Genomic DNA, 24,691 nt, shown 5'->3' on the forward strand with positions numbered 1-24,691 from the left:
AAAAATTTTTTTTAAAAAAAATTTTTTAAAAAAATTTAAAAAAAAAAAATTTAAAAAAAAAAAAGTTAAAAAAAAAAAAAATTTTTTTTAAAAAAAAATTTAAAAAAAAAAAAAAAAAAAAACCTATAGTTTTATAAAGCCAACTTAATTAATTATTTTTATTTGTTATTTTAATCGTTTTCTTTTAACTTTTTACTGCTTTTTAATAACCAATATTATGGCAAAAAGTTAATTGTTGGTTGTTGTTTGTTGATGTTTATAAACAACAAAAAAAAAAAAAAAAAAAGTTTTCTTTTTTATAAAAAAATATATTTCATTTTTTTTTTTTTTTTTTTTCATTTTATTAAAAGATAAATATATATACACAATCAATGTCTTCTCTTTTCTTACAATCATTAATAGAAAAGGCAAAAGAAACACCCACTATAATTAATAGCAATAGTTTTAATAACGAAAGTAATAATAATAAATATGACACCAAAAATACAACTAATAAACATCAATTTTTAGACCAAACAATTGACAACTTAAATAAAGAAATAGAAGATTTGGAAAATGAAATAAGATTACTATCAAATGGCACTGGTCAAATAGAAGAATTACAACAACAAAATAGTAATATAGATACTGATAATATTAATAATATGAATGATAATAACAATAATAATAACATAGATGAAATCGAAAATATAAAACTATTATTAAATAAATTTTTACAAAAAACCAATAAAAACTATCAACATCAAAAATATGACCACGAAGATATGATGGAAGAAAGTGAAGAGAATCTTTACTCAAATTATGAAACAGAAAAGAAATTTAAAAACGAAACATTAATAAAACATAACCAATTAATGGAAAACCTAACTGGATATAAAATTAACTATGGTATGAATAAAGTTTATTTAGATGAACCATCAATAGACGACAATAAAATAAATAGTTATACAGCATATATATTTAAAGGTCAATGCAATAATATATTTTTTAAAATTGAATTCGTTGTAAATAATAATAATAATAGTAATAATAATACACCATTTGTAAAAGATTTAATAATAAAAGTTCCATTACTTTATCAATTAAATTTTAGAAATTTATTAAATCATTGCACCAAAACCAAATCATTGGGGTTATTATTAAATTCATTTCAAAAAACTTCAAAAACACTTTTAAAGAGAAATCAATTTTTCAATTCTTTGTTTATAAGCTTATCAAATAAAAAACAACAGGAAAAAAATGAATTGATAGAAGAAATATCTAATAGTTTTATTTATGACAGTAAGATCATTAGTATACCTGGTGGTTATTATTCAAACTCTTTCATATTCCATCCAGACCACGTCGAACCTATATTTTATCTTTATTGGGATATAAAGTATGATATCGTTGAAGAACAAATTAAAAATGATATTCAAGTTATCGCCAATCCATTGCTATATTCAAAGAACCAAGTCGATCAAATCCAATTAATTTTAAATAGTCTTTCGGCATACTCAAAAATGAACAATTCAAATTTAAATAACCTATCCGATTTAATTATAATTGGCTTTATAAAGCAAAATCAAGATAAAAATAAACATAATAAATAGAACCCTATTTGTATAGCTTAATTATTTAAATTCAAATAATTTTTGGGTTTTTTTTTATTTTTTATTTTTTTATATTTTTTTCATGTTTTTTTTTTTTATGATAATAAAAAATTTAAATAAAATTCCATTTCCAATTTCAAATCCAAGGAATCAAAAAAGTCAACAGATAGTTGGTCTCTCAAAAAAATAATAACCAAAAAAAATATAAATAAAAAAAAATTTTATTTTTTAAAAAAAAAAATTTAATTTATTTTTTTCATTTTTTTTTTAAATTTTCTTTAGTTCTATATTTTTAAATTTATATAAATATTACCCATCAACATTGCGGATACAACAGTAATATCAAGATATAAATAATAGGCATAAAATAATAAATAAAAATAAAAATAATAGTCATTTTTTAAATAATAAATAAAAATAAATAAAAATAATTAATTATTATTTAAATTAATAGATTTAAATATTAAAATATTAAATTAAAAAAAAATTAAAAAAATAAAAAAAAGGAATAGAAACACAAATTATAACAATAAAAAAATATGATATTTAAATTATTTTCTATAATTCAGCAACATTAAATAACAATAGGATAAAATAAAATAAAATAATAATAACATAGTAATAAAAAACATAGATAAAATAAAATGAATAGTAATAATAAAAATGAAGAAAAAGTAAATAAACAGCAACAGCCCGATGTAATGTTACAGATCCAAAATTTTTTTAGTTCATTGAGTCCCCAAAATCAATCAGTTAATGCATCATCATCAAATACCAGTAATAAAGACCCAAGGTATCAATTTAATAAAACATCCTCATCATCCGATTTTTCAAGTTATACAAGTGTTAGTAATAATAATGGCAATAATAATAATAATAATAATAACTCAATATCAAAATCATTAACATCCACACCATTATCTAATGTATCGCCAAACATATTACAAAAGAATAATACTAATACAAATAATAGTAAAGTTCAATCACCACAATCATTATTCCCATTACACTATCAATATAGCACAAAAGTTTTACAGGAATTGGAGGATAAAAGAAAGTTATTAGTCGAACAATTAAAATCAGTAAAAATAAATTTAGATTCTCAAAGCGAAGAAGATCCAATATCATTTATTAAAATTAGAATGGAGTTAACAAAAGTTAAAAATTCTTTAGAAACCGAATTGAAAACACTGGATGAGTTATTAAATACAAAAACCGAAATTGAAGAACCTATTCCGACTCCAATAGATGGTATTACTTCATTATTAACAACTTTAATGTCAACAACGACAACAACTACTACAACAACTACAACTTTAGCGACAAATACACCCGTTTTGTTAAACGAAAATGATAATAACACTGTACTATCACCAATTCAATTAAATTCATTATCATCAAATTTACCTCCAAACTCTATACCAATGCCCCATAGTAAAAAATCTTCAAACTATCAACCCTCAATAATACCGATAGGTACACCATTGGACAACCCGGACCCCAACCAGCCTAGGTTTCCGCAAAGAGATAATATTTCTGTAAAATTATATGTTGACTGTGATGATTATTTTGCTGCTTCTGCCCAAGCCATTGAAAGTGTGTTTTATTTTAACTAAAAGTCTACATTAAATATTTTCGTTTTAATATTAACAATTTTATTTTTAATTTTAGATGCCAGTAGGGAAGTTTTTATTACAGCATGGTTTTTATCACCAGAGTTATTTTTAATTAGATTTCCAACATTAGATGAAAAATATAGACTAGATAATTTATTAAAAAGAAAAGCAATGCAAGGTGTAAAAATTTTTGTTATTTTATGGGATGAAACTAAAATCGCAACATTCAAAGGAAGCAAAAGAGCAAAGGATAAACTGGAGGAGTTACATACAAATATTAAAGTTATTAAGCATCCACCAATTATACCCATTTATTGGTCTCATCATCAAAAAACTTTAATAGTTGATCAAGAATTAGCATTTGTGGGAGGTGTTGATTTTGCATTTGGCAGATTCGATACTTGGTGTCATCACCTAATAGATGTAAATAGCACTCTTTGGAAAGGAAAAGATTATGTAAGTATATTGTTATTATGATAATTTTAATTAATTACTAATACAATAAATTATTTTTTATAGTATAATCCATGTATCGGTGATATGGGTGATATTTTAAACCCATTTGAAGATAGTATCGATAGAACTAAAATACCAAGAATGCCTTGGCATGATGTTATGGTTGGGGTTAATGGTTTTGCAGCAAGAGATGTAGCATTAAATTTTATATTAAGATGGAATCATCATAAGGATGATTATTATCCAGCTTTATATTTTGATACAACACCATTGTTACCAGTTGGCACCAGTCAATGTCAACTTTTAAGATCTATGGACGAATGGTCAGGTGGTGGTAGATTAGAGCGTTCAATTCACACAATATATGTACAGGCGATAGAAGATGCTGATCATTATATCTATATAGAAAATCAAAACTTTTGCTCGACCCATGCACCAAATGTTTGGAATCAAATTAGCTTTGAAATTGTAAAGCGTATACGAAGAGCTATTAGAAAGAAAGAAAATTTTCGTGTATTTATTGGTATTCCTTGTCAACAAGATGGTAAATTTACTGAAGAAACACATATTAGAGGTCTAATGCATTGGCAATTTGCTACATTAATACGCGACGACAATTCAATGGTTAAACAATTAAAAAGAGAATTCCCAACTATAGATTTAACAGAATATCTTTGTTTCTTTTCCCTCAGAACCCATGCTTATTTAGAAGGAAATTATGTTACCGAGCAAATTTATATTCATAGCAAACTAATGATTGTTGATGACCGTACCGTTATTGTTGGCTCAGCAAATATCAGTGATAGATCATTTATTGGGGAACGTGATAGTGAATTGGCGTTCGTTATTCGCGATGACACCGATACAATTAATACCAAAATGAATGGTAAAGATTATGTTGCCAGTAGATTGGTTTTTAATTTTAGATTAAGACTATGGAAAGAACACTTGGGCTTATTACCACAAATAAACTATCCACCACACGATCATATGAATGATGATATTGGTAACATTATCGATATACATCATAAAGAAGGTAATGGTAATAATAACTACAGCAATAGTAATAACAATATAAATAGTAACAATATAAATAATATGAATAATACTAGCAATAATAATATGAATAATAACAATAATAATTTAAATACTGGTGGTTTACCACCACTAAACCCAATTAAAAAAACAGCACCTTTGGGAATTTCATCAACTAACACACCATCTAAAAAATCATCACATCACAGATCAAATAGCTTCCAAGGTTTAGTTTTACAATCACCATCAAACAATAGATCAAATTTATCACCACAGGATTCTCCACAAGACTCTCCAAGACCAAAACCAAACTCTATAAATGAAACTGATCAAACAAATCCCGAGATTCTATTAAATAATAATAGCGATGAAGCTATGAATATATATAAAAAAGACAGTGTAATTATAGAAGACTATCAATCAGATATTTTAAACAACAGCTTTGAAAATGATTTTAATAATGGCCCAAATGACAATATAGCGAATAGTAATAATAATAATAATAATAATAATAATAATAATAATGATAATATTAATGGTGTTAATAATTATATTACAACAACACTACCAATTAATATTGATAATGACAAAAACAAAAGATCATCAATCTCGCCAACCTCCTCAACAAGCAAACTATTATCAATATCAGAAAATGATTCAAATATTAAAGTTGTATCAACAGATGGCAGCTCACCTAGAAGCAATCCTCGTTCGATATCAAGTTTACACGATTTTACTGAAAGCAGTTTTTGTCAACAAAGTAATATTGATTTAATGGATCCAGTTTGTCCCGATTTTTACTTTGGAGTGTGGATAGCGACTGCCGCCTCAAATACAAGAATATATGATAATGTATTTCCTGCAATTCCTAAAAACTCTATCAAAACTTGTGAACAATTTATTCATCTTCAAAAAAAACCCATTTCTTTGGCCGATACAAAGTTGTTGTCAGAAGTACGTGGTAATTTAGTATTCCATCCATTAGAATTTTTATCTGAAGAGAATTTACAACCAACTTTCCTCTTCACTGATGATCTATTCCAATAAATGAATAAAAAAAAAAAAAACTTTTATTAAAAGCTTTAATAACAAAAAATGAATATATTATAACAATATTTTATTTGTTTTATTTTTATAGCCCAGCAAAAAAATTAAATAAACAAATCTTGTAAATAATTTGATTAAAATTAAAATATAATTATTAAAAATGTTAAATCATTTGAGTTTTTTTAATATTGGAGCAATACTATTTAATTCTATATCATGTTATTTCATTCATTGATGACGTTCATTGATTACAATTATTATTATAATCAAATTTCTTCAATTATTTGCTATTGGTAATAGTATTATAATTTGATTAAACATCCTGAAATTTATTTCTATCCTTTTTAATACCTAAAATCATTTGCTAATATCCTATTTTATAAATCTATCTTTATCTGCAACATAATTATATCACACAATAAAATAATCGAAAAAAAAAAAGAAAAACTATGAGTTATTTTAAAATTTTATTTTTATCTGGATTAAATTTAATAAAAGTGAAGTTAATAAATAATCTTTTTAATATTTAATTTTAGTCTAAATATATTTACTTTTTTTTTTTTTAGTTTTTAAATACAATATTGTTAATTCTATATAATTTAATGATTATTTTCGATTTTCTTTGGTTTTGAGACTGAATCATAGGCAGCTTCGATGACGCAGTATGCTGAAAATAAAGCAACAGCTGGAAGGAAACCTGGTAAAACACTATTAAAAGTTGGTTTGAAAATAGCTCTGCTTCTCCAAGCGTTAATGGTACCAAAAATCTACAAGTAATTTATAAATTGAAGATTAATAAATCTCTTGATACCTGCATTTATTGGTGGTAATTAATTGTACAAACCATTTTTTATTTATATGTGATGGGTAGTTTTAGAAAACTATGAAAAATTTTAATAAAATAAAAAAAAAAAAAAAAGTAAAAAATTAAAAAAAATAAAAAATAAAAAAATAAAAAATAAAAAATAAAAAATAATATTTTTTTGTTTTTTTCTTCCAAGTGATAATCACAAAATTGGAAAAAAAAAAATAATAAAACAAGATCATCAATGTGGGGAATTAAATGAATTATAAAAGAATTGGATAAAAAGCATATACAAAATTTTTTAAAAATTTTTATCAATAATTTTAATTGCAATAAAAATGATTGGATTAATTAAAAATCTAAATAAATATACAAAATTATAAAAAAAAAAAGAGAATTTTTTAAATATACAAGGTGTTATTTTCTTTTTATTAGGTTTTTAGTTATTTACATATATATTTTTTAAATTATATTTCGCTATATATAGATTATATGGTTATATTATTATATTATTATATTATTATATTATATTTCACTTTTTATACAAATTGATTGATTATTTAATATACTTTGATTATTATCATTATTTGGAGATGTTTCATTTAATTCTAAAAGATCATTTAATAATTTCTGGGCTGAATTTAACTCGGTAATTAACATATCACAATCTGGTTCGTTGATTTTATTTCTTTCAAATGCTTTTTTAATTTGAGTTTGTTTAGCTTCTAATATTCCTTTGAATGCTTCAAATGCATTTGGATGTAAACCACCGCCAAAGTCAATTGATTGTTTTTTGACCTCTTCTTTAACACCAGAAATTTCCATAAATTTATTATTATAATAACTAAAATCTCTTTGTAATGAGGGTTTCTTTTTTAAGAATGATGTAAGATCTACGCCTTGATCCCACTCATCTTCATTTTCTTTAAATTGATCCATTTTAAGAGATCTTCTTTTGTTTGTTGTTGTTAATGTTGCAAGTTGTTTTGGTTTGGGTGGTATAGATGATGACATTAAAGATGTTAGTGACTTTGATGATGTATTTGTAACACTACCCTTAACATTAATTGATCTTGAATTTGTACTTGGTGAAGTAGCTGTTGAGGACGATGATGATGTTGTGGATGTTGTTGTAGTAGTTTTTTCAATATTTGGGCTTTGTAAAATTGTTGTCGTTATTGTAATTGTTGAATTTGGTAGTGATACTGTATTTGGGGTTGTATTAGGACTGTCATCTTCAAAATCTTCAAAATCTTTAAATATATCTTCTTCATCATCATAGTTTTCTTGTTTTTTTAAATTTTCATTTTCTATATTATTATTATCTTGTGATTGTTTTATTGGTTCAGGTTGTATAATTTCGTCGTCGTCAACTAAATCTTCAAAACCTTCAAATGGATCATCTTCTACAAATGGAATTGGGGAAGAAAAAGAAAAAGATTTTATTCTTAATGGTTGAATATTCATACTATTTCTTTTACTTGAACAGCTTTTGCTACCACTTAAAATTGTTGTATTACCTAAAGCTTTATTAAAATTTATCAATTCTTTATCATCTTCATTTGTTTCGAAATCAAAACTATCGTCATCATTGATACTATTGTCATTGGTGTCTATATTTAATGAATCAATGTCATCATTTGTTTCAAACTTATGGAATGGTATTGATGGTAATGATGGTGACATTGGTATTGTTGAAGCAGTAGGTGTTGATAGGTTTGATAATACTGGTGATGGTGGCTCCTCAGCGATAATTGATGTTGTTGTTGATGTGGTGGTAGTAGTCGAGGATGGCGATGTTGAAGATGATGTAGAAATTGTAATTGAAACTGATTTGTGGGTGGTAATAGCGTCAACTTTTGATGTTTTGAAAATAGATAGATCCTTTCTTGGGCTTAGGTGTTCTTCTTTTGTATTTGGTTCATTGGAATCTGGTTGGTTTACAAACTCTACTAAAGTTGGTTTAAGTAACGAAACATTTGGTGGTTGTGATTCAATTGTATATTTACACAAAATAATTGGATCTGTAGAGTTTTGAACTAAGGTTGCCTTTGATATCTTTGGAATGGAGGGAAATGATTGAAATTGTCTTTTTAAAACCGGTACAATTTTTGGTGCGGTAGTATGAATTTGACTATTTGACGAACCACTATTACTTTTATATGATCTTGATAGTATTGGAGAGCCTGGTGTTGACATTGATTTATTTATAGGTGGTACAACAACAGTGCTATATGATGATGGTGAAACCGATTTAAGATTGGGTGATGCAGTTCTTGAGGGAGATGGTGATGCGGTGGACTTTACCGTTAATGAATTATTATCATTGTTTGTTGAGGTAGTTCCAGTGGCTGTAGTTGTAGTTGTGGTTGTTGTGGTTGAAGAAATATATGTTATAACAGTCTTATTATTTGCATTTTTATGGGTTGTGATGGTTGAAGTTTTTGTTGATGTTGAGGATGAAACTGGTGTTATGGTTGAAGTTTGTGAAGATTGTGATATTAAAGGTTTAGAATCAACGATTTCGGGTATATTTTTATGTTTAATTTTTGGTAAGAAACACTGGCAACAAATATTTGGACGCCATTGATTCATTTTAAACTCTAAACATTCTGTAAAAACTGGTTTATTTGATTGATCCATTTCCTCTTCTTCTTGTTTTATGCTATCGGCTGAGTAACTATTACTACTATTTATATATTTATTTACTATATTTCTCTCTGATAAAAACAATGGAGAAATATTTATAGATGATGAGTTTGGTGATAAACAAATTAGTTCAGGTTGAGATAAACTTAAAGGATTTATTTCTTTTTTAATTTGTTTTTTTTCTATTTTTTTTTCTTTTAGTATTGCTATTTTTTCAACTAAAGGACTAAATTTATTTTTTTTTATATATAATTTATTGTTGCTATTGTTATTTTTACTATTAATTTCTATACTATTATTATTACTATTTTTTATATTGTTATTATCTTTGAATGGCTCTAAAGGATGATTTTGTAAAAAATTTAAACAATTTGAGCATTTACTTTTGTCCCATCGGCTTTCCTTAAAATTTGAACATTGAATTAAGGATATCTTCATTTTATAATATTATAAATAAAAACAAACTATTAATAACCTTTTTTTAAATTGATGAAAAAATAAAATTTGAACAAAAAAAAAAACAAAAATAATATTTATGTTATTATACTATTATTAAACATATGGATAAAAAATTAGGATGGATAAAGATTTTCTTTATTATGTGCGAATATTTAATATATATGAAACGCTAAAATGTTTTTTTTTTTAAAAAAATTAAAAAAAATAAATTTATTTTTTTTATTTTTTTTATTTTTTTTTATTTTTTTTTATTTTTTTTTGATATAAACAAGACTTTATAAAAAGAGACTATTTTATTATTTTTATAATGTATATGAATAATTTGAAAATTTAAAAAAAAAAAAAAAAAAAAAAAAGAAAACAATATTTAAAAAAATTAATTTAATTAAATTAAAAAAATTGTGAGATGTATTTTTTATGAAAATATTTTAAACGGAATTAAATCACGTTGATATTTTTTTTTTAAAAAAATTGGGTAATTACAAAATCTTTTAAAAAAAAAAAAAAAAAGTATAAACCTTATACTGTTTATTATTTGTATTGTTATATAAACATGTGTATAGTTTATTTTGGTGTTGTCTATATACCTGATTTAAATAAAAAATTCTTTTAACAAACAATATTCCAGGACAAATAAAAATATTATAAGATTGTGTGGATGATAAAATTTATATGTAAATGATTTAAATTATAAATTTGATTTAAATGTATAAAAAACAATTAGTTTGATTATTATTATTATTATTATTATTATTATTTTATTATTCCTTAATTTTATTTTATTTTCTTATTTATTTAATTTAAATAAAATAAAATAATTTTATTTCTTGAATTTTATAATAATACTTTTAATTTTATTTTATTATAAATGAAAAAAAAAACAAAAAAAATAAAAAAAAGGCACATATTACTATTCATCAATAATTGGTTTTGAAAATAAATCTATTAACACACATACACACACATACATATTTTATTTTTAGGTTTTTTTTTTTACTTTATAATTTTATTTTTATTTTTATTTTTATTTTACTTTATTGAAAAACACTATAGTTATATATAACACAACATGTAAAATACATACTATAGTACTATTAATATTACATATAATATAATTTTATAAAAAAAATAATAAAAAATAAAAGTATAAAGTTTTTTTTATTTTTGTTTATTTTTTTTTTTTTTTGAATTAACTGTTTTTTAATTAATTAAATAAAAATATTATAAAATATATAACAACAATATTTATATTATATGTTAACGAATATATAAATAAATCAAAAGAGAAAAAAAAAATAAAAGTTTTTAAATTGAAAAAAAAAAATAATAAAAAAAATAAATCAAACCCCCTCCAACACACAAAAAACAATAAACACAAAAAACACACACAAAGCACACACATTCTCTTTGAAGGAGTTAGTTGTGCAACATACTAATGCTATATTTATTAAATATATGTTTAATAATTGTTATGTGTATCATTATTGGTGAGTGTGTGAGTGAGAGGTAATGTTTTAAACAAATATTTTTATGAATATATTTTCTTGATATAAAAACAAATATATACACACATATTATTTATTAATATTAACATTACCAATTATATATAATATGGATATTTAATTTAAATTTAAATTTTAATTTAATTTTAATTTTAATTTTAATTTAACTCCAATCCAAGAGAAGAAATTTGTAATATTTGGATCAACATGTATCATTGATAATTATTATAATTTAGATTTTTAAATCTTATTAACTATTACTATTTATCAATTGATGTATGTGACATTGATGATAAATGGAATTGGGAATAAGTGAGTATTTATTTAAATTATTATCTGTATATACATATGAGTGTGTGTGTGTGAAGTGGGAATGAATTATAAATGATTTATATTTAAATTTTTTTTTAGAAAAAAAATAAAAAGAACCAATAATAAAATTTTTATATGAGTACCATGATCCGGGTGATATATTAAGTATTTTTTATTAATGCTATTTATTTATTATTACCTTAATGCTACTATTACTATTATTACTTTTACAATTATTATTTATATAAATTTATATATTGATTATGTTTTTAAATTGAAAAAGAAAAAGAAAAAGAAAAAATAAAAAAAATAAAAATAAAAATAAAAAGAAAAAGAAAATTTGAATGAATGATAAATTTTTTTATAAAACAAAACTATTTTAAAATATGTGATTAGTGTGTGAATGTGTTGTATGTGTTTTAATATATATGTGGGTTTGCTGTTGGGTTTTTTTTATTAGTTTTATTATTATTATATTGTTTGTTTTTTTTATTTTAAAAAAGTAAAAGACAAAAACACCAAAAAAAACTAAAATTAATTTTAGTATATGAGAAAAGTGATATAGAATTTATCAAATGGTGGTTCTCAGCCATCATATTTTTTTTTCCACAAATTAGGTTTAAAGTTTTTTTTTTTTTTTTATATTTTTTTAAAAACTGCACTTCTACACTTCAATTTCACCCTCTTCACCCACTTTTATATTTGATGTGTGTGTTAATTTTATGTGTGGGCGTGATGAATGTGTGTGGGTGCGTGCGAGCATGGGGGTAGTTATTAAAGGGTGTAAATATATTTTTTTTTTATATTGTTGTCAAGTAATATGAAAAAAAACTATTGTTTTTATATAGGTAAATTTTAAAAAAAGAGATAAAAAAAAGATAATTACTTTGTTGTGTGTGTTTGAAATAATTTTTTTTCTATATACTTTTTTATTAAAAATCTTTGGGTCATCTCAATGCTATTATGTTACAACAACCCAACAACAAACGATCAAAATTTGATAATATGAAAAACAACATAGAAAACTAAAATATTGATAATGATGAATATTTTAGTGGTAGATGTGGTGTCTGTGTGATAATATAAATAAAATGATTACAATCACAAATATTTTATTTTTGATAAAATGATTATAACGATAATAATGGTGATTTAATGCTAGATGTTTGGTTTTTATTTGATTTGTATAGAAATTTATTATAATCCAACTAAAACAACAATAAATAATAACACAATACTAAAACATCGCAATATGTAAGATCCTATTTAACATTCTATTCTTACCAATATAATGATTTGATAATAATAATTTTAAGATAATCCACTTTAGTTTTAATAATTAATAACGCTTTGTAAGAAGCAGCTCCTAACTGTATCACAATCACTTTAATCCTAAAATATAAATAAAATACTAACAAAGAAAAAAGAAAATAATAAATTTAAAATTTAACAAATTTAATTTAAATTTAAAAACTTTTAATAATATTGATTTTTATTTTAATAAAAATATTTTCTTTCTTTTTAAAAAAATTATTTTAAAAAAAAATTTATAATAATCTTTTATTTCTATTTTTTTATTTTATTTTTTATTTTTTTATTTTATTTTATTTATTATATTATATTATATATTATATATTTTATTTATGAAACAAAATGTTTTTTTTTAATAAATAAAATTTTTTATATTGACAAAAAAAAAAAAAAAAAAAACAGAAACGTGGTGTATTTATCGTTTTTTCATAGCTCATCTTTGATTGTTGTTATATTTAACAACAAAAAAATTTATGATAATAAAAACTAAAAGGCTGAAAAACTAAAAAAATAAAAAAATAAAAAAAAAATAAAAAAATATAAAAAATAAAAACCAAAAAAAAGAAATTTTTTTTTTTTTCCTTTTTTTAAAAAAAATATTTTTATTATCACATTTAAAAGATTATATTGAATTTAAAAGGGTTGATAAAAAAAAGTGAGCGCATTACACTCTACAATTTTTTTTATTTGTAGTATTAATTCAATCGGTCATTATCATTTTTCGTATTTTATTAGAAAAGAAAAATTGTAAATTTTATCACATTCAATACAAAAATAATTGTTTTCACCACATAATAATTTAATTAAAGTTGTCTTTTAATATTTATTATTATTTAAAATTCATTTACTCCCCTCAATCTTTTTTTTTTTTTTTATTCCTCAACCAATTTCTTTCTTCAAAAACACAACAACAATAAATAAACCCAAACAAAAACACACAAACCCACAGATAAAAAACCCCCAATTACCCATAAATTAATATTCGAATTTATAGTTCTGGTTTCTTTTATTAACCATTATAGTCTTTTTTAGATTTTTTTGCGGTTTTTACTTGTTTTCCTTAGTAGTTGCAATTTTTTTTTTTTTTTTTTATAAACAGCATTTTAATTAATTTAAATTCCTATTTTTTTTTTTTTTTTTTTTTTAAATTTTAAAATTTTTATAAAAATAAATTGGATATAAAAAGTAAATAAAAGAAAATATAAAAATAAATAAAAATAAATAAAAAAAAAAAATAAAATAAATAAAAAAAAAGAAGAAAAAAAGAAAAAAAGAAAAAGTATGTAATTTATTTTTTGTTCATGTGGTGTTATATAATTTAGTTTTTTAAAAAATAAAATAAAAAAAAAAAAAAATTTAATTAAATTTTGTGTTATTATAAATGGATATATTTAAAAAGAGAATTTTTTCTCAGTATTTTTTCGTTATATTGAATCAATGTAGATTTATACTTGTTATAGATATCATCAACCCAGCAACCGGAAAAAAAATAAAAAATAAAAAATAAATTAAATTCGAAAAAGGAAAAAAAAAAAAAAAAAGAAAAAAGGAGAAAAAAAATAATTTTATATTAATTTAGTCATTTATAAATAATAATAAATAAAAGCAGCAATCAACTAACATTTAATTAATTAGTTTAGAAATTAAATTTTATTTTTATCAATAATACAATAACAATAACAACAAAAATAACAATAACAATAAAACAACCACAAAAACAATAAAGGTAGGTAATATTAAATTTTTTTTTTTTTTAAATTAAATAGTTAGTTATAAATAACTATAGTTTTTTATTTAAACTTTATTTTTTTTTTTTTATATTTTTTTATCTCTTATTTTTTTTATCTCAATTACTAAATTCAAAAAATTACTTTTTATGTTTATTTTAATATTTTGTAAACGAAAGAACAATGGAAAAAATAAAATAAAATAATAATTAGAAGTCTTATTACTAGTTAGATCCATATGTATTTGCTGAATAAATACATAAATATGGTGTTTTAAAAACATTCATTGAAAAAAATTTTATTTTATTTTATTTTATTTAATTTTTTTTTATTGTTTTTTATTTACAAATAAAGAAAATAATATACTATTTGATTATTCAATCTCAACGGTACTATTGTTTTAAAGATACACCGTTTTTGTTTATTAAAAAAGAATCGTTTTGTATATTTTTAATTAAAAAAAAAAAAAAATTAAATTAAAAAAAAAAAATTTAAAAAAAACAAAATTTTTTTCCTTAATAATTGGTTTTTTTTTTTTATTCACATATAAGTCAATTTTCACAAAAAATATATACTCTTTTTATAGTTTTATTTAATACAAAAAAATATAATATAGAATAAAATAAAAGCATTACAGTGAAATAAATTGTAATACTATTTTTTAAATAGAAAAATAAAAATAAATAAAAAAAAAAAAAACTTTTTTTTTTTTTTTAGTAATAAATAACACACTCTAAAAGATAATACATTTTTTAAACACACACATAACACACAAATAATTTTATTTAATTTTAAAATTTACCACTTTTATATAATTTTTTTTTATTTATTATTTTTTCTTTTCTCTTTTTTTTTTTTAAAAAATAAAATATTGTAGTTCATACATGCATATATTTCTTTATAGATAGTTTTTTATTTAATAAACATTTATTAAAATTGTTTTTTTTTTATTTATTTTTTTATAATAGCGGGTATGTTTTCTTTAATAAAATAATATTTTTTATTTTTTTATTTATTTTTTGTTATTTTTTTTCTTTTCTTTTGTATGATTCAAGACGAATTTTAATTTGAAACTTTATAAATATGTAAAAATTAAAAAAAACAAGAAGACACTAATTATTAATATTTTTCTACTTCTTTTATTTTCACAGGATTTTAAAAAGAAATTCATAGAGGGCAACATTAAAAAAAAAATAAAAAAAATAATAATATAACACTAAATACAAATATATAGATAGTTTTTAAAATAATATTAATATAATATTTAAATTAAAAATAATTTTATAAAAAATTATAAAAAAAAATCAAAATATTTTAAAAAATTATAGAAAATTTCAGTTAGATTAAAAAATACAAATTAAATGGAAAAAATGGACTCAAATGAAATAAATAAAAGCAACAGCAACAATAATAACGACAATAGTAATAATGACAATAATAATAGAATTGTCGTTGAAGAATTAGGAGATAGATATTTTAATACAAACAGTGAAAGGAGTGAGGGTGATTTAGTGACACAAACACAAGAGAAACCCAATCCAACAAATTTTTCACTGAATAAACCCAAAACAAAATCACAATATAGTCCATCACCACCACATTTATACAAGTCAAATTCAACATCATATTTAAAATCAACATCATATTATAATACTAATAATAGTTATAGTAGCAATAAAGATAACAACAGCAATAGTAACAATAATAATAAAAAATCATCAATACCAAATACTCAAATGAACCCTACAAATAATGGTTCATCATCATCAACATCAACAGCAACACCATCATCTTCATCAGGTAGTACTAGTAATATTAGTTCAGGTGTTATTAACAATAGTAATAATGTTTCAGAGGTATCATCAGCAATTATTGGAGAGGATATAGTAGGAAGAAGAAGGGATAGATTTAAATCATTTAGTTGGACAATTGGAGAGTCAAATACAAATAGTAGATTTTCTGAATTATCAATGATTTCCTCAAAATGTAAAAGTATAAAGAGTGAATTTACCCCATTGTTTGATGTTTTAACTGTTTTTGATGAATCTGATAGAATAAGGCATAGTTTTATCCAGAATCATTATAAAACTTTACTGATCCAAAATCCAACATCCCCAAACCGTCCATTATTAACAAATTTACTTCAGAGAAGAGGTCACAATTTAACAATATGTCCAATTGACTTCAATGTAGTTTTACAACATATTCAAAAAGAAACCTTTTCTTTATTTATTTTTGATCCAAACGAATCTGTTATGAATAGTGAGGCCTATTATTCAAACAATCCAGTTTTTACTCCTACTCCTACCCCAACTTCAACAACATCAACACCAACAACAAATAATATCTTAAATAATTTGAATAATAATAATAATAATAATAGTTCTGTTGGTAGTCCAATGAGCCAAGCGTCAACATCTTCTCCAATGGTTCTATCACCAATGGTTTTTTGTAATAATAGTCAAAACAACAGCGATAATAACAATAATAACAATAGCAATAGCAACAATAGTAGCAGTGATAATAATTGTAATATAAATCAATCAAATAGAAAAAAATCATTAACTGTAAATACAAATTTTAAATCTCCATTACCAAATTCACCATTATCGTCACCAAAATCACCATTTAAAAATCAAAACGTATTTAATAATTTTTCAAATAGTTTTTCACAAAACAATATCGAATTTTGTAAAATGTTAAGATCTAAGGTTACTGATTTTGAAACCATTATAGTTTTAACAGAATCAAGTGATCCTTCTGAGTTTTGTCAATATATAGATGCTGGAGCAAACGATTATATCAATCAACCACTTTCTCCTGTATTGTTGGACCTTCGCTTAACCACTTGTCAAAAACTAGTAAATAATAATTTACATTTAAAGAAAGCAGAGCAACTTAAAGATGCCACAAGAAAAATGGTAACATGTATAGAAAATTCACCAGATTGTGTTGAAATTTGGGATCACAGTGGCCACATTCAATATTTAAATTTGGCATTTACCGAGACAACTGGCTTTGCGCGTTGGGAATTTTTAGGTAAAGAGTTTTCATCACTCATCGAAAACACTGAAATTATACCTAGTATGTGGACAACTTTAACCGATAAAAAGACTTGGAATGGTTTCATTAAAACAAGACATTTAAACAACACCGTAATATATTTCGATACCAGTATTTCCCCAGTTTTAGACCAATTTCAACAAATTCTTTACTACCATTGCACAAAAAGGGATGTTACACAAAAGAAAATAGATGAAGAATCAAAAACTTTGGAACAAAATAAAATAATAGAAAAGTCTCGTCTTCGTATTTCAATGATGAGTCACGATATTAGAACACCAATGTCAAATATTATCGGCATGGCTGATTTATTATATGACACTCCTTTAAGTAATCATCAACTTCACTATTTAAATATTATCAAAAATTCCTCAAATACTTTATTAAATATAATCAATGATATATTGGATATGTCAAAGGTAAGTAGATTGAGATATATGGATTTAAAATATGTATAAATTTAATCCAATACTAATGCTTTTTTATATTTATAATTAGATTGAGGCAGGAAAATTAGAAATTGAATATGAAAGATTTGATTTTAATTCAACAGTCTCTGAAGTCGTCGAATCAATGGCACAACGGGTTCAAGCAAAAGGACTAGAGCTTCTAAGCTATATAGATCCAAAAATACCACAAACATTGGTTGGTCCTTCATCAAGATTAAATCAAATTTTAACAAATTTACTAGGAAATTCATTAAAGTTTACAGATAAGGGTGAAATTTCAATATTTTGTCTCTTAACTGATGAAACAGATTCAGAATATGTGATCCGAGTTGAAGTTAAAGATACTGGTATTGGAATTAAAAAAGAGGCATTACCTTTATTATTTAAAGCATTTACCCAAGCTGAGGGTACAATTACTCGACAATATGGTGGTTCTGGTTTAGGCCTTGCTATTTGTAAAGAGTTGGTACAGTTAGCTTTTAATGGTTCGATTTCAGTAGAAAGTCATTATGGTCATGGTTCGACTTTTACTGCAATTTTAAAATTTAAGAAGTTTTTACCTGGTGAAACTTCAATTGTATTAAATCCTTCACAGCATCAATTAGAACAACAACATCAATCACATTCAATTCCTAATACTCCATTGGCAACTCCTTTGACTTTACCACAACCAATTCCTAACAATTTACCTTTATATCAAATTGAAAATCTTTCTAAAAAACAAAAAGGAAATGAATCATCACATTTAGAGTCAATTGTCGAAAATACCTATTCACCATTAGTAGAGCCAATGATAATTAGTGATCAAGATATACCTGATGCTTTTAATATTTCATCATCATCATCGACATTAGCAGCACAACCACCTCAACAAATTATTTCATCACCTCAGACATACAGTTCAAAATTTGATTTCTCTGGTGTTAAAATGTTATTTATTGAACGTAATGATACCAGTAGAAGTTATTTACATAGACAATTACAAACATGGAATATTCAATTAGATATGGCAGAGGATGGAGAAGGTGGTTTCCAACAATGGAAAAAAGCTCTTTCAACCGACTCTCCTTATTCATTAATTATTATGGATTCAAATACACCAGGAGTTGAGGGTGCCTTTCTACCGCTAAGAATTACTAGGGAGTTAGAAATTCATTATCAAGCATATACACCAAAACTCCCAATTATAATGCTAATGCCTATTCAATATTTAAACACATCAATAGAAGAAAAATTAAGAAATGCAGGTGTATGTGCAATCCTTTCAAAGCCAATTCGTATGAACGAATTAGCCGAGTGCTTTATGGTACATTTAGGTTTAAAGAGATACCAATGTCACGATAGTAGTATGGTTGGGGTTAGCAATAATAATACGAGTGGTGTGGATTCATTTTCAACAAATATTTTAAATAGTAATAATAATTTTGGTTCGATATGTTGGAATTTAAAGAATCAACAACAACACCAAAGAGATGATTTTTCACTAAAATCACTTGCAAAGGTTTTGGTTGTAGATGACAACCCAATTAATGTTCAAATTCTTACAAAAATGCTTCAGGCCATTGGTTGCGATATAGACTCAGTACTTAGTGGAACTGAAGCACTCAACAAGTTTGATCAGATGTCTCGCGTTGGTGTTTATGATGCTATCTTTTTAGACATTCAAATGCCCGATTTAGATGGTTTCCAAGTATCAAGGGAGATTAGAGAAAGAGAAAAAAAATTCAATTTACAAAAGGTTGCTATTATCGCCACTACTGCTAATGTTTTTAAAGAAGATCAAATTAAATGTTTCCAAGCTGGTATGGATGACTTTATTACCAAACCAATTAAAAGAAGTGAATTAAAAGACATAATTTCAAAATATAGTAGTTTAAACCAAAATAAAATTAAAATTAATAATAATAGTAATAATAATAATACTAACAATAATAGCAACAATAATAATAATAACAATAATATGAATAATAATAATAATATGAATAATAATAATAATATGAATAATAGCAATAATAACAATAGCAATGGCAATGAAAATCAACAAAATATTTTTATAAATTAAAAAATAAAAATTAATATTCTTTTAGATTTAGTTTATCAAATAAATTTATTTATTTTCTTTTTTTTTATTCGTTGATTTGTTTTAAAGGTAGTGGACTAATTCATTGGTATCTATTTTAAATTCATTCTTATAGTTGAGGTTCGGTAATTCTGCAATTACCATCTAATTTAACTACATATACAGGTATTGGAGAATGATGGACAAGGTATTCCGATACTGAACCCAGCATTAATTTTTTAAATAAACCTAAACCTCTAGAACCAACCACAATCATATCAAAAGGGCCTTTTTGATTTATATATTTTATTATTTCTTCTCTTACATCACCAATTAATATTTTTCTATTTAAATTTTTCCCTAAAATAAACTTTAAATTTTATTTAAATTATTTTTTTTCATATTATTAAAAATGAGAAAATTAGAAAAATAGAAAAAAAAATTGAATAATATTAATAATTTATAAAAATTACATTATGTTCAAGACAACGTCTCTCACAATGGTCTAATATTTTCTCGGCAATATTCGAGTATTCAATGATATTTGATGAAATTACCTCTTCAGTAATTAAAGTTGGATTATCAACTACTGTAATTAAATCCAATGTGTCTCGAATACTATTTAACATTTGAAATGTCTCTCCCAATGCTTTTAAAGAGGACTCTGAGCCGTCAGTGGCTAATAAAAATTTCATTTTTTTATTTTTTTTATTTTATAAATTTATTTTTTTTAAATATATATTTGTTGTATTTTAAATAATTAAAAAGAATATTTTAAATAGTTTTCATTTCGAAATAAATTAAAAAATAAATATTATAAAATAATAAATTAAAAAATTAAAAATTAAAAAATTAAAAAATTAAAAAATTAAAAAATAATTTAATTAAATTTATAGTTTTAGGAAAAGTTTTATTTATTTTTTTATTCTTTTGGTTTTTTTTTCCTCTTTAGATTTTTAAGGGTTTTATAAAACCAATTTAATTTTAAATAAGCCCAATAAAGTATGATAAGGGAATTAAAAAAAAAAAAAAATAATTATAAATTCAAAAAATAATTTGTATTTTAAAAATTAACCTTAACTAAAACCTAAACTATAGTGTCAATGGTATGAAAAAATATAAAATATTTATATTTGTATCTTTTAAAATCATCAATATTTAATAAATAAATAAAAAGAGAAAGCTTAAGATTATTAAAAAAGTAATTTTTATTTTTTTAGTTTATTTAAATATTGAATTCTTTTATTTTTATTTTTTAGTTTATTTAATATTTTTTTTTTAATTGAAAAAAAAAGGTGAAATCTTTAAAATTACAAAGAGACAACCTAAATAAAATGAGAAAAAAAAAAAAGAGTCGTTTTGATATAATTGTACACAGTTGTTTTAATAATCGAAACTGTAACCCATGGTGGTGTTGAAGACTAAACAAGCAATGTTTTGTTGTGATTGATCGACTAATTGGAGTGAACCTCTGTATTGACCCTAAAATTTAAATATTTAAAAAATGTGAGTAAATATGAAAAATATATATGTATCTATTAATTATAACATATGAATATTTACTGGTGGGGTAATAATTGGAACATTAATTGTGGTGTTGAATTGGAATGGACCTGCTTTAACTGGACATGAAACAATTGAACAAACATCATTAGTGAAGGTTGGTAAGTTTCTCCAAGCGCCGGCAATATAGTATTGAAGAGAAAAAGTTGAGGAACCAGCAGTAACATCAGATTCTAAATTTCCATTTAAATTAACAACAACAGGTTTACCAATGATTGGTGGATTTGGTGTAGCAGTGAGGGTTTGGATGTCAAAGAGAGCGTTATTATTATCTGAACAATAGTCCCAGATTTGTTGTGATTGGGATAAACCAAATATAATTGATAAAATTAAAACTAATGATAAAATGACTTTCATTTTTGTGTAATTATTTATTTATTATTATTATTTTTTGAAGGAGGAAAACTAAAATGATAAAAAAAAAATAAAAAAAAATTTTTTGTTTGTTTTGAAAAAAGTAAAAAGAAAAATCTAAAAAAAAAATTTTAAAAAAATAAAATTTTTTTATTTTATTTTAAAAAAATTTTATTTCGGATATTCAATTAAAACCTTTATTTACAATAATTACCTTCCTGGGGATAGTTTTAACCCTAAATATTTTCCATAGATCAAAAAAAAATAATAAAAACCTAAATATAATTATATCACACTATAATATAAATTATGAATACTCATTATTTATCAAATGTATCATTAAAACAAATAATTTGAAAAAATTTATTAAATGTTAATAGTAATTTTTTTTTGTATTATATTATCTTGTTAAATTAAACAAAATAATATAATACACACATAAATGATAAAAAAAATAAAAATTAACATCAACCAAATAATAATAAAAAATAACATCAATCAAGTAATTGATTTAAAACTAAAAAATTAAAAAGAAATAAATAATATAAAATTGTTTTTAAAAGTGTGGGTTATTAAAATTTATTTGTTTTTTTTTTATAAATTTGTGTGGGGGTAAAATAACCCTAATTTAAATAAATGTTTTTAATTTTTTTTTTTTTTTGTATCATTTTTTATTTTTACTTTTACTTTTACTTTTTTTTTTTTTATTTTTTTTTTAATCATTTTAATTAAAACAATAATAAGAAATTATATTGATAAATAATAATGAAAAATAAAACAGCTTTATCATTTTTTATTATTTTATGTTTAGTGCTATTTGTTAAAGGTGATAATATTTGGCAATACTGCCCAGGTACTGTCAATCCAACCTTTAAAATCAATTCATTAACTGTTGAACCAAGCCCACCGAAAATTGGTAAATCATGTATTGTTCAATTAGACGGTTCATTAGAGCAAGATGTTACATCAGGATCATCAACATTCCAAATTGAATATTTTGTTGCAGGAAATTGGCGTCCATTACCAGTAAATATTAAATCATTAAAGAAGTTTTTTAAAAGTTTATTTTTACTAATTGGTTTTTTTTATAATTTAAAATATATAATGTTTTAATAGACCTTTCACAACGATGTCTGTTCAATAATTTCATGTCCAGTTAAAGCAGGCCCTTTCCAATTTAATCATACCATCAATGTACCAATTATTACACCAAAAGGACAATATAAAGGTCAAATCCAATTAGTAGATCAATCAAATAGAAATATTACATGTCTAACCTTTAATACAACACTTAATTATTAGTAAAGACCACCATTTTTACACATATTTACTGTATGGATTTTAAAATTCATATATTTGAAATTTAATACATAAAAATAAAGAAATAATAAAATAAAATAAAATATAATACAATACAATACCAACAAAATACTTTAGTTATTAATTTTTTTTTAAAATTTTATTATTTTTATAAATAAATATATATTTGATTTTGAAAAAACATAATATTGTGTTATGAAACTATACGTTTTTTAATTTGAAAATCATTATCTACAACAATATCTGGACTAAAAGGTGTTTGGAAAGAAAGTTGTGATGAGCTGTATGGAGCTTCAGTAATTGAAGAATTAAATTCATTAAAAAAGTCACCATTTTGCTGAACTACAATACCAGCGTTTTGATTATTAATATTTTGGTTATCTTCATCTCTTTTTCTTTTCATTGATGATGTACTGCTTGGAGCACCTAAAATATCCATATATAAGCTATATTCGAAATTGTTTGCACTGGTTGTTGGTGAAACAGTGGCATTAAGGGTTGAAGCTGTAGTTGTTTTATTTGGGCTGATTCCTCCTTTTTTATTTATATTATCATAGTTTGATTTTTTAAGATCGTCTAATTCAATTTTTACAAGTGGTGATGGTTCTGAATTCATAAGGTTGCTAGTTGTACTTAATAGTTCATTTCCTATAATGGTTCCATCTAAATTTATATGTGGTGTTGGTAAAGTATTGGTTTGCACTGATTCTTCAATAGTTGAATTTGAAGTGTCTGTATTTAATACCAATTCTTCATGATGATTTAAAGAGTTGTTTAATTGGTGTTGGTGTTGTTCTAAAGGTTTATTTACATTTTGATCTTCTTTTGGTTGTGATGGTGGTTGTTCAAGTAGTTCTACTTGAATAACAGGTTCTAATTCGATTTGCAATGACTCTAAATTTTGATGTTGTTCATTATTATTACTATTTGTATCAACTGTTAAAATTGAATCTGTAATATTACTATTATTTTGAATTTCTTTATCATTTAAAACCATATGATTTGTATCGATAGGTTCCATTGTATCTAGATTCATAGGAGTTGATGCTGTAGAGTTTGTATCATTGTTGCTATTAGTTAATATATTATTATTATTGTTATTGTTAATATTTTTATTTAATTGAGGTAAATTTGCAACTTCTATTATTGGTGAAGCACCACTTGAGAGTATAAAGTTTTCAGAAACATAAGAATCTAAATTAATTTCAATTGGAATATTCATTGAATTATAATCACTTTCTAATTTAAAACCTGCTGATACATCCATATCAAAATCTGCCTGTTCTGGTGATGAATCATTTGAATCACTAATTGGTAATGAGGTAAAACTTGCACTTAATGGAATACCATTTGGGTTATGTTCATTTGGTAT

General features: G+C 22.9%; 9 protein-coding genes across 9 annotated transcripts; 4 read left to right on the forward strand and 5 right to left on the reverse strand.

The window, feature by feature from the left end:
• Nucleotides 1–350: 350 nt before the first annotated feature.
• Nucleotides 351–1,592, forward strand: DICPUDRAFT_158377 (uncharacterized protein; the record flags this gene model as incomplete). Its single annotated transcript, XM_003293465.1, has 1 exon — nt 351–1,592. A coding segment is annotated over one exon (1,242 nt), but the record flags the coding sequence as incomplete, so codon positions are not given.
• A 644-nt stretch (nt 1,593–2,236) lies between these two features.
• On the forward strand, nt 2,237–5,888 carry DICPUDRAFT_95839 (uncharacterized protein; the record flags this gene model as incomplete). Its single annotated transcript, XM_003293466.1, has 4 exons — nt 2,237–2,385; nt 2,428–3,188; nt 3,264–3,664; nt 3,728–5,888. 4 exons carry the CDS (start codon nt 2,237–2,239, stop codon nt 5,744–5,746), a joined length of 3,330 nt encoding a protein of 1,109 aa, XP_003293514.1. The 3' UTR covers nt 5,747–5,888.
• A 457-nt stretch (nt 5,889–6,345) lies between these two features.
• On the reverse strand, nt 6,346–6,513 carry DICPUDRAFT_42131 (uncharacterized protein; the record flags this gene model as incomplete). Its single annotated transcript, XM_003293469.1, has 1 exon — nt 6,346–6,513. A coding segment is annotated over one exon (168 nt), but the record flags the coding sequence as incomplete, so codon positions are not given.
• Nucleotides 6,514–6,954: 441 nt separating this feature from the next.
• Nucleotides 6,955–10,444, reverse strand: DICPUDRAFT_99676 (uncharacterized protein). Its single transcript, XM_003293470.1, has 2 exons — nt 10,247–10,444; nt 6,955–9,632 (listed from the first exon to the last, which is right to left on the reverse strand). Exon 2 carries the CDS (start codon nt 9,192–9,194, stop codon nt 7,077–7,079), a length of 2,118 nt encoding a protein of 705 aa, XP_003293518.1. The 5' UTR covers nt 9,195–9,632; nt 10,247–10,444; the 3' UTR covers nt 6,955–7,076.
• Nucleotides 10,445–15,881: 5,437 nt separating this feature from the next.
• Nucleotides 15,882–20,085, forward strand: DHKL (uncharacterized protein; the record flags this gene model as incomplete). The annotated part of the gene is made up of 2 exons (XM_003293467.1): nt 15,882–17,993; nt 18,073–20,085. The coding sequence occupies 2 exons, from the start codon at nt 15,882–15,884 to the stop codon at nt 20,083–20,085; spliced, it is 4,125 nt and encodes a 1,374-aa protein (XP_003293515.1).
• Nucleotides 20,086–20,212: 127 nt separating this feature from the next.
• Nucleotides 20,213–20,777, reverse strand: DICPUDRAFT_158383 (uncharacterized protein; the record flags this gene model as incomplete). Its single annotated transcript, XM_003293471.1, has 2 exons — nt 20,213–20,452; nt 20,556–20,777. The coding sequence occupies 2 exons, from the start codon at nt 20,775–20,777 to the stop codon at nt 20,213–20,215; spliced, it is 462 nt and encodes a 153-aa protein (XP_003293519.1).
• A 688-nt stretch (nt 20,778–21,465) lies between these two features.
• DICPUDRAFT_158384 (uncharacterized protein) lies at nt 21,466–22,002 on the reverse strand (the record flags this gene model as incomplete). The annotated part of the gene is made up of 2 exons (XM_003293472.1): nt 21,466–21,564; nt 21,646–22,002. 2 exons carry the CDS (start codon nt 22,000–22,002, stop codon nt 21,466–21,468), a joined length of 456 nt encoding a protein of 151 aa, XP_003293520.1.
• A 740-nt stretch (nt 22,003–22,742) lies between these two features.
• DICPUDRAFT_51005 (uncharacterized protein) lies at nt 22,743–23,424 on the forward strand. The gene is made up of 2 exons (XM_003293468.1): nt 22,743–23,025; nt 23,116–23,424. Exons 1-2 carry the CDS (start codon nt 22,765–22,767, stop codon nt 23,299–23,301), a joined length of 447 nt encoding a protein of 148 aa, XP_003293516.1. The 5' UTR covers nt 22,743–22,764; the 3' UTR covers nt 23,302–23,424.
• An 88-nt stretch (nt 23,425–23,512) lies between these two features.
• Nucleotides 23,513–24,626, reverse strand: DICPUDRAFT_84068 (uncharacterized protein; the record flags this gene model as incomplete). Its single annotated transcript, XM_003293473.1, has 1 exon — nt 23,513–24,626. A coding segment is annotated over one exon (1,113 nt), but the record flags the coding sequence as incomplete, so codon positions are not given.
• Nucleotides 24,627–24,691: the final 65 nt, after the last annotated feature.

The sequence above is a fragment of the Dictyostelium purpureum genome (assembly GCF_000190715.1).
Source record: "Dictyostelium purpureum unplaced genomic scaffold DICPUscaffold_435, whole genome shotgun sequence".
Taxonomy (NCBI): Eukaryota; Evosea; class Eumycetozoa; order Dictyosteliales; family Dictyosteliaceae; genus Dictyostelium; species Dictyostelium purpureum.

Excerpts from the sequence above, each read along its gene's own strand:
- DICPUDRAFT_99676 (XM_003293470.1), bottom strand. The coding sequence starts at position 9,194 with ATGGATCAATCAAATAAACCAGTTTTTACAGAATGTTTAGAGTTTAAA.
- DICPUDRAFT_51005 (XM_003293468.1), top strand. The coding sequence starts at position 22,765 with ATGAAAAATAAAACAGCTTTATCATTTTTTATTATTTTATGTTTAGTG. Across the intron at positions 23,026-23,115 it reads GAAATTGGCGTCCATTACCA|ACCTTTCACAACGATGTCTG; the intron begins GTAAATATTAAA and ends ATGTTTTAATAG.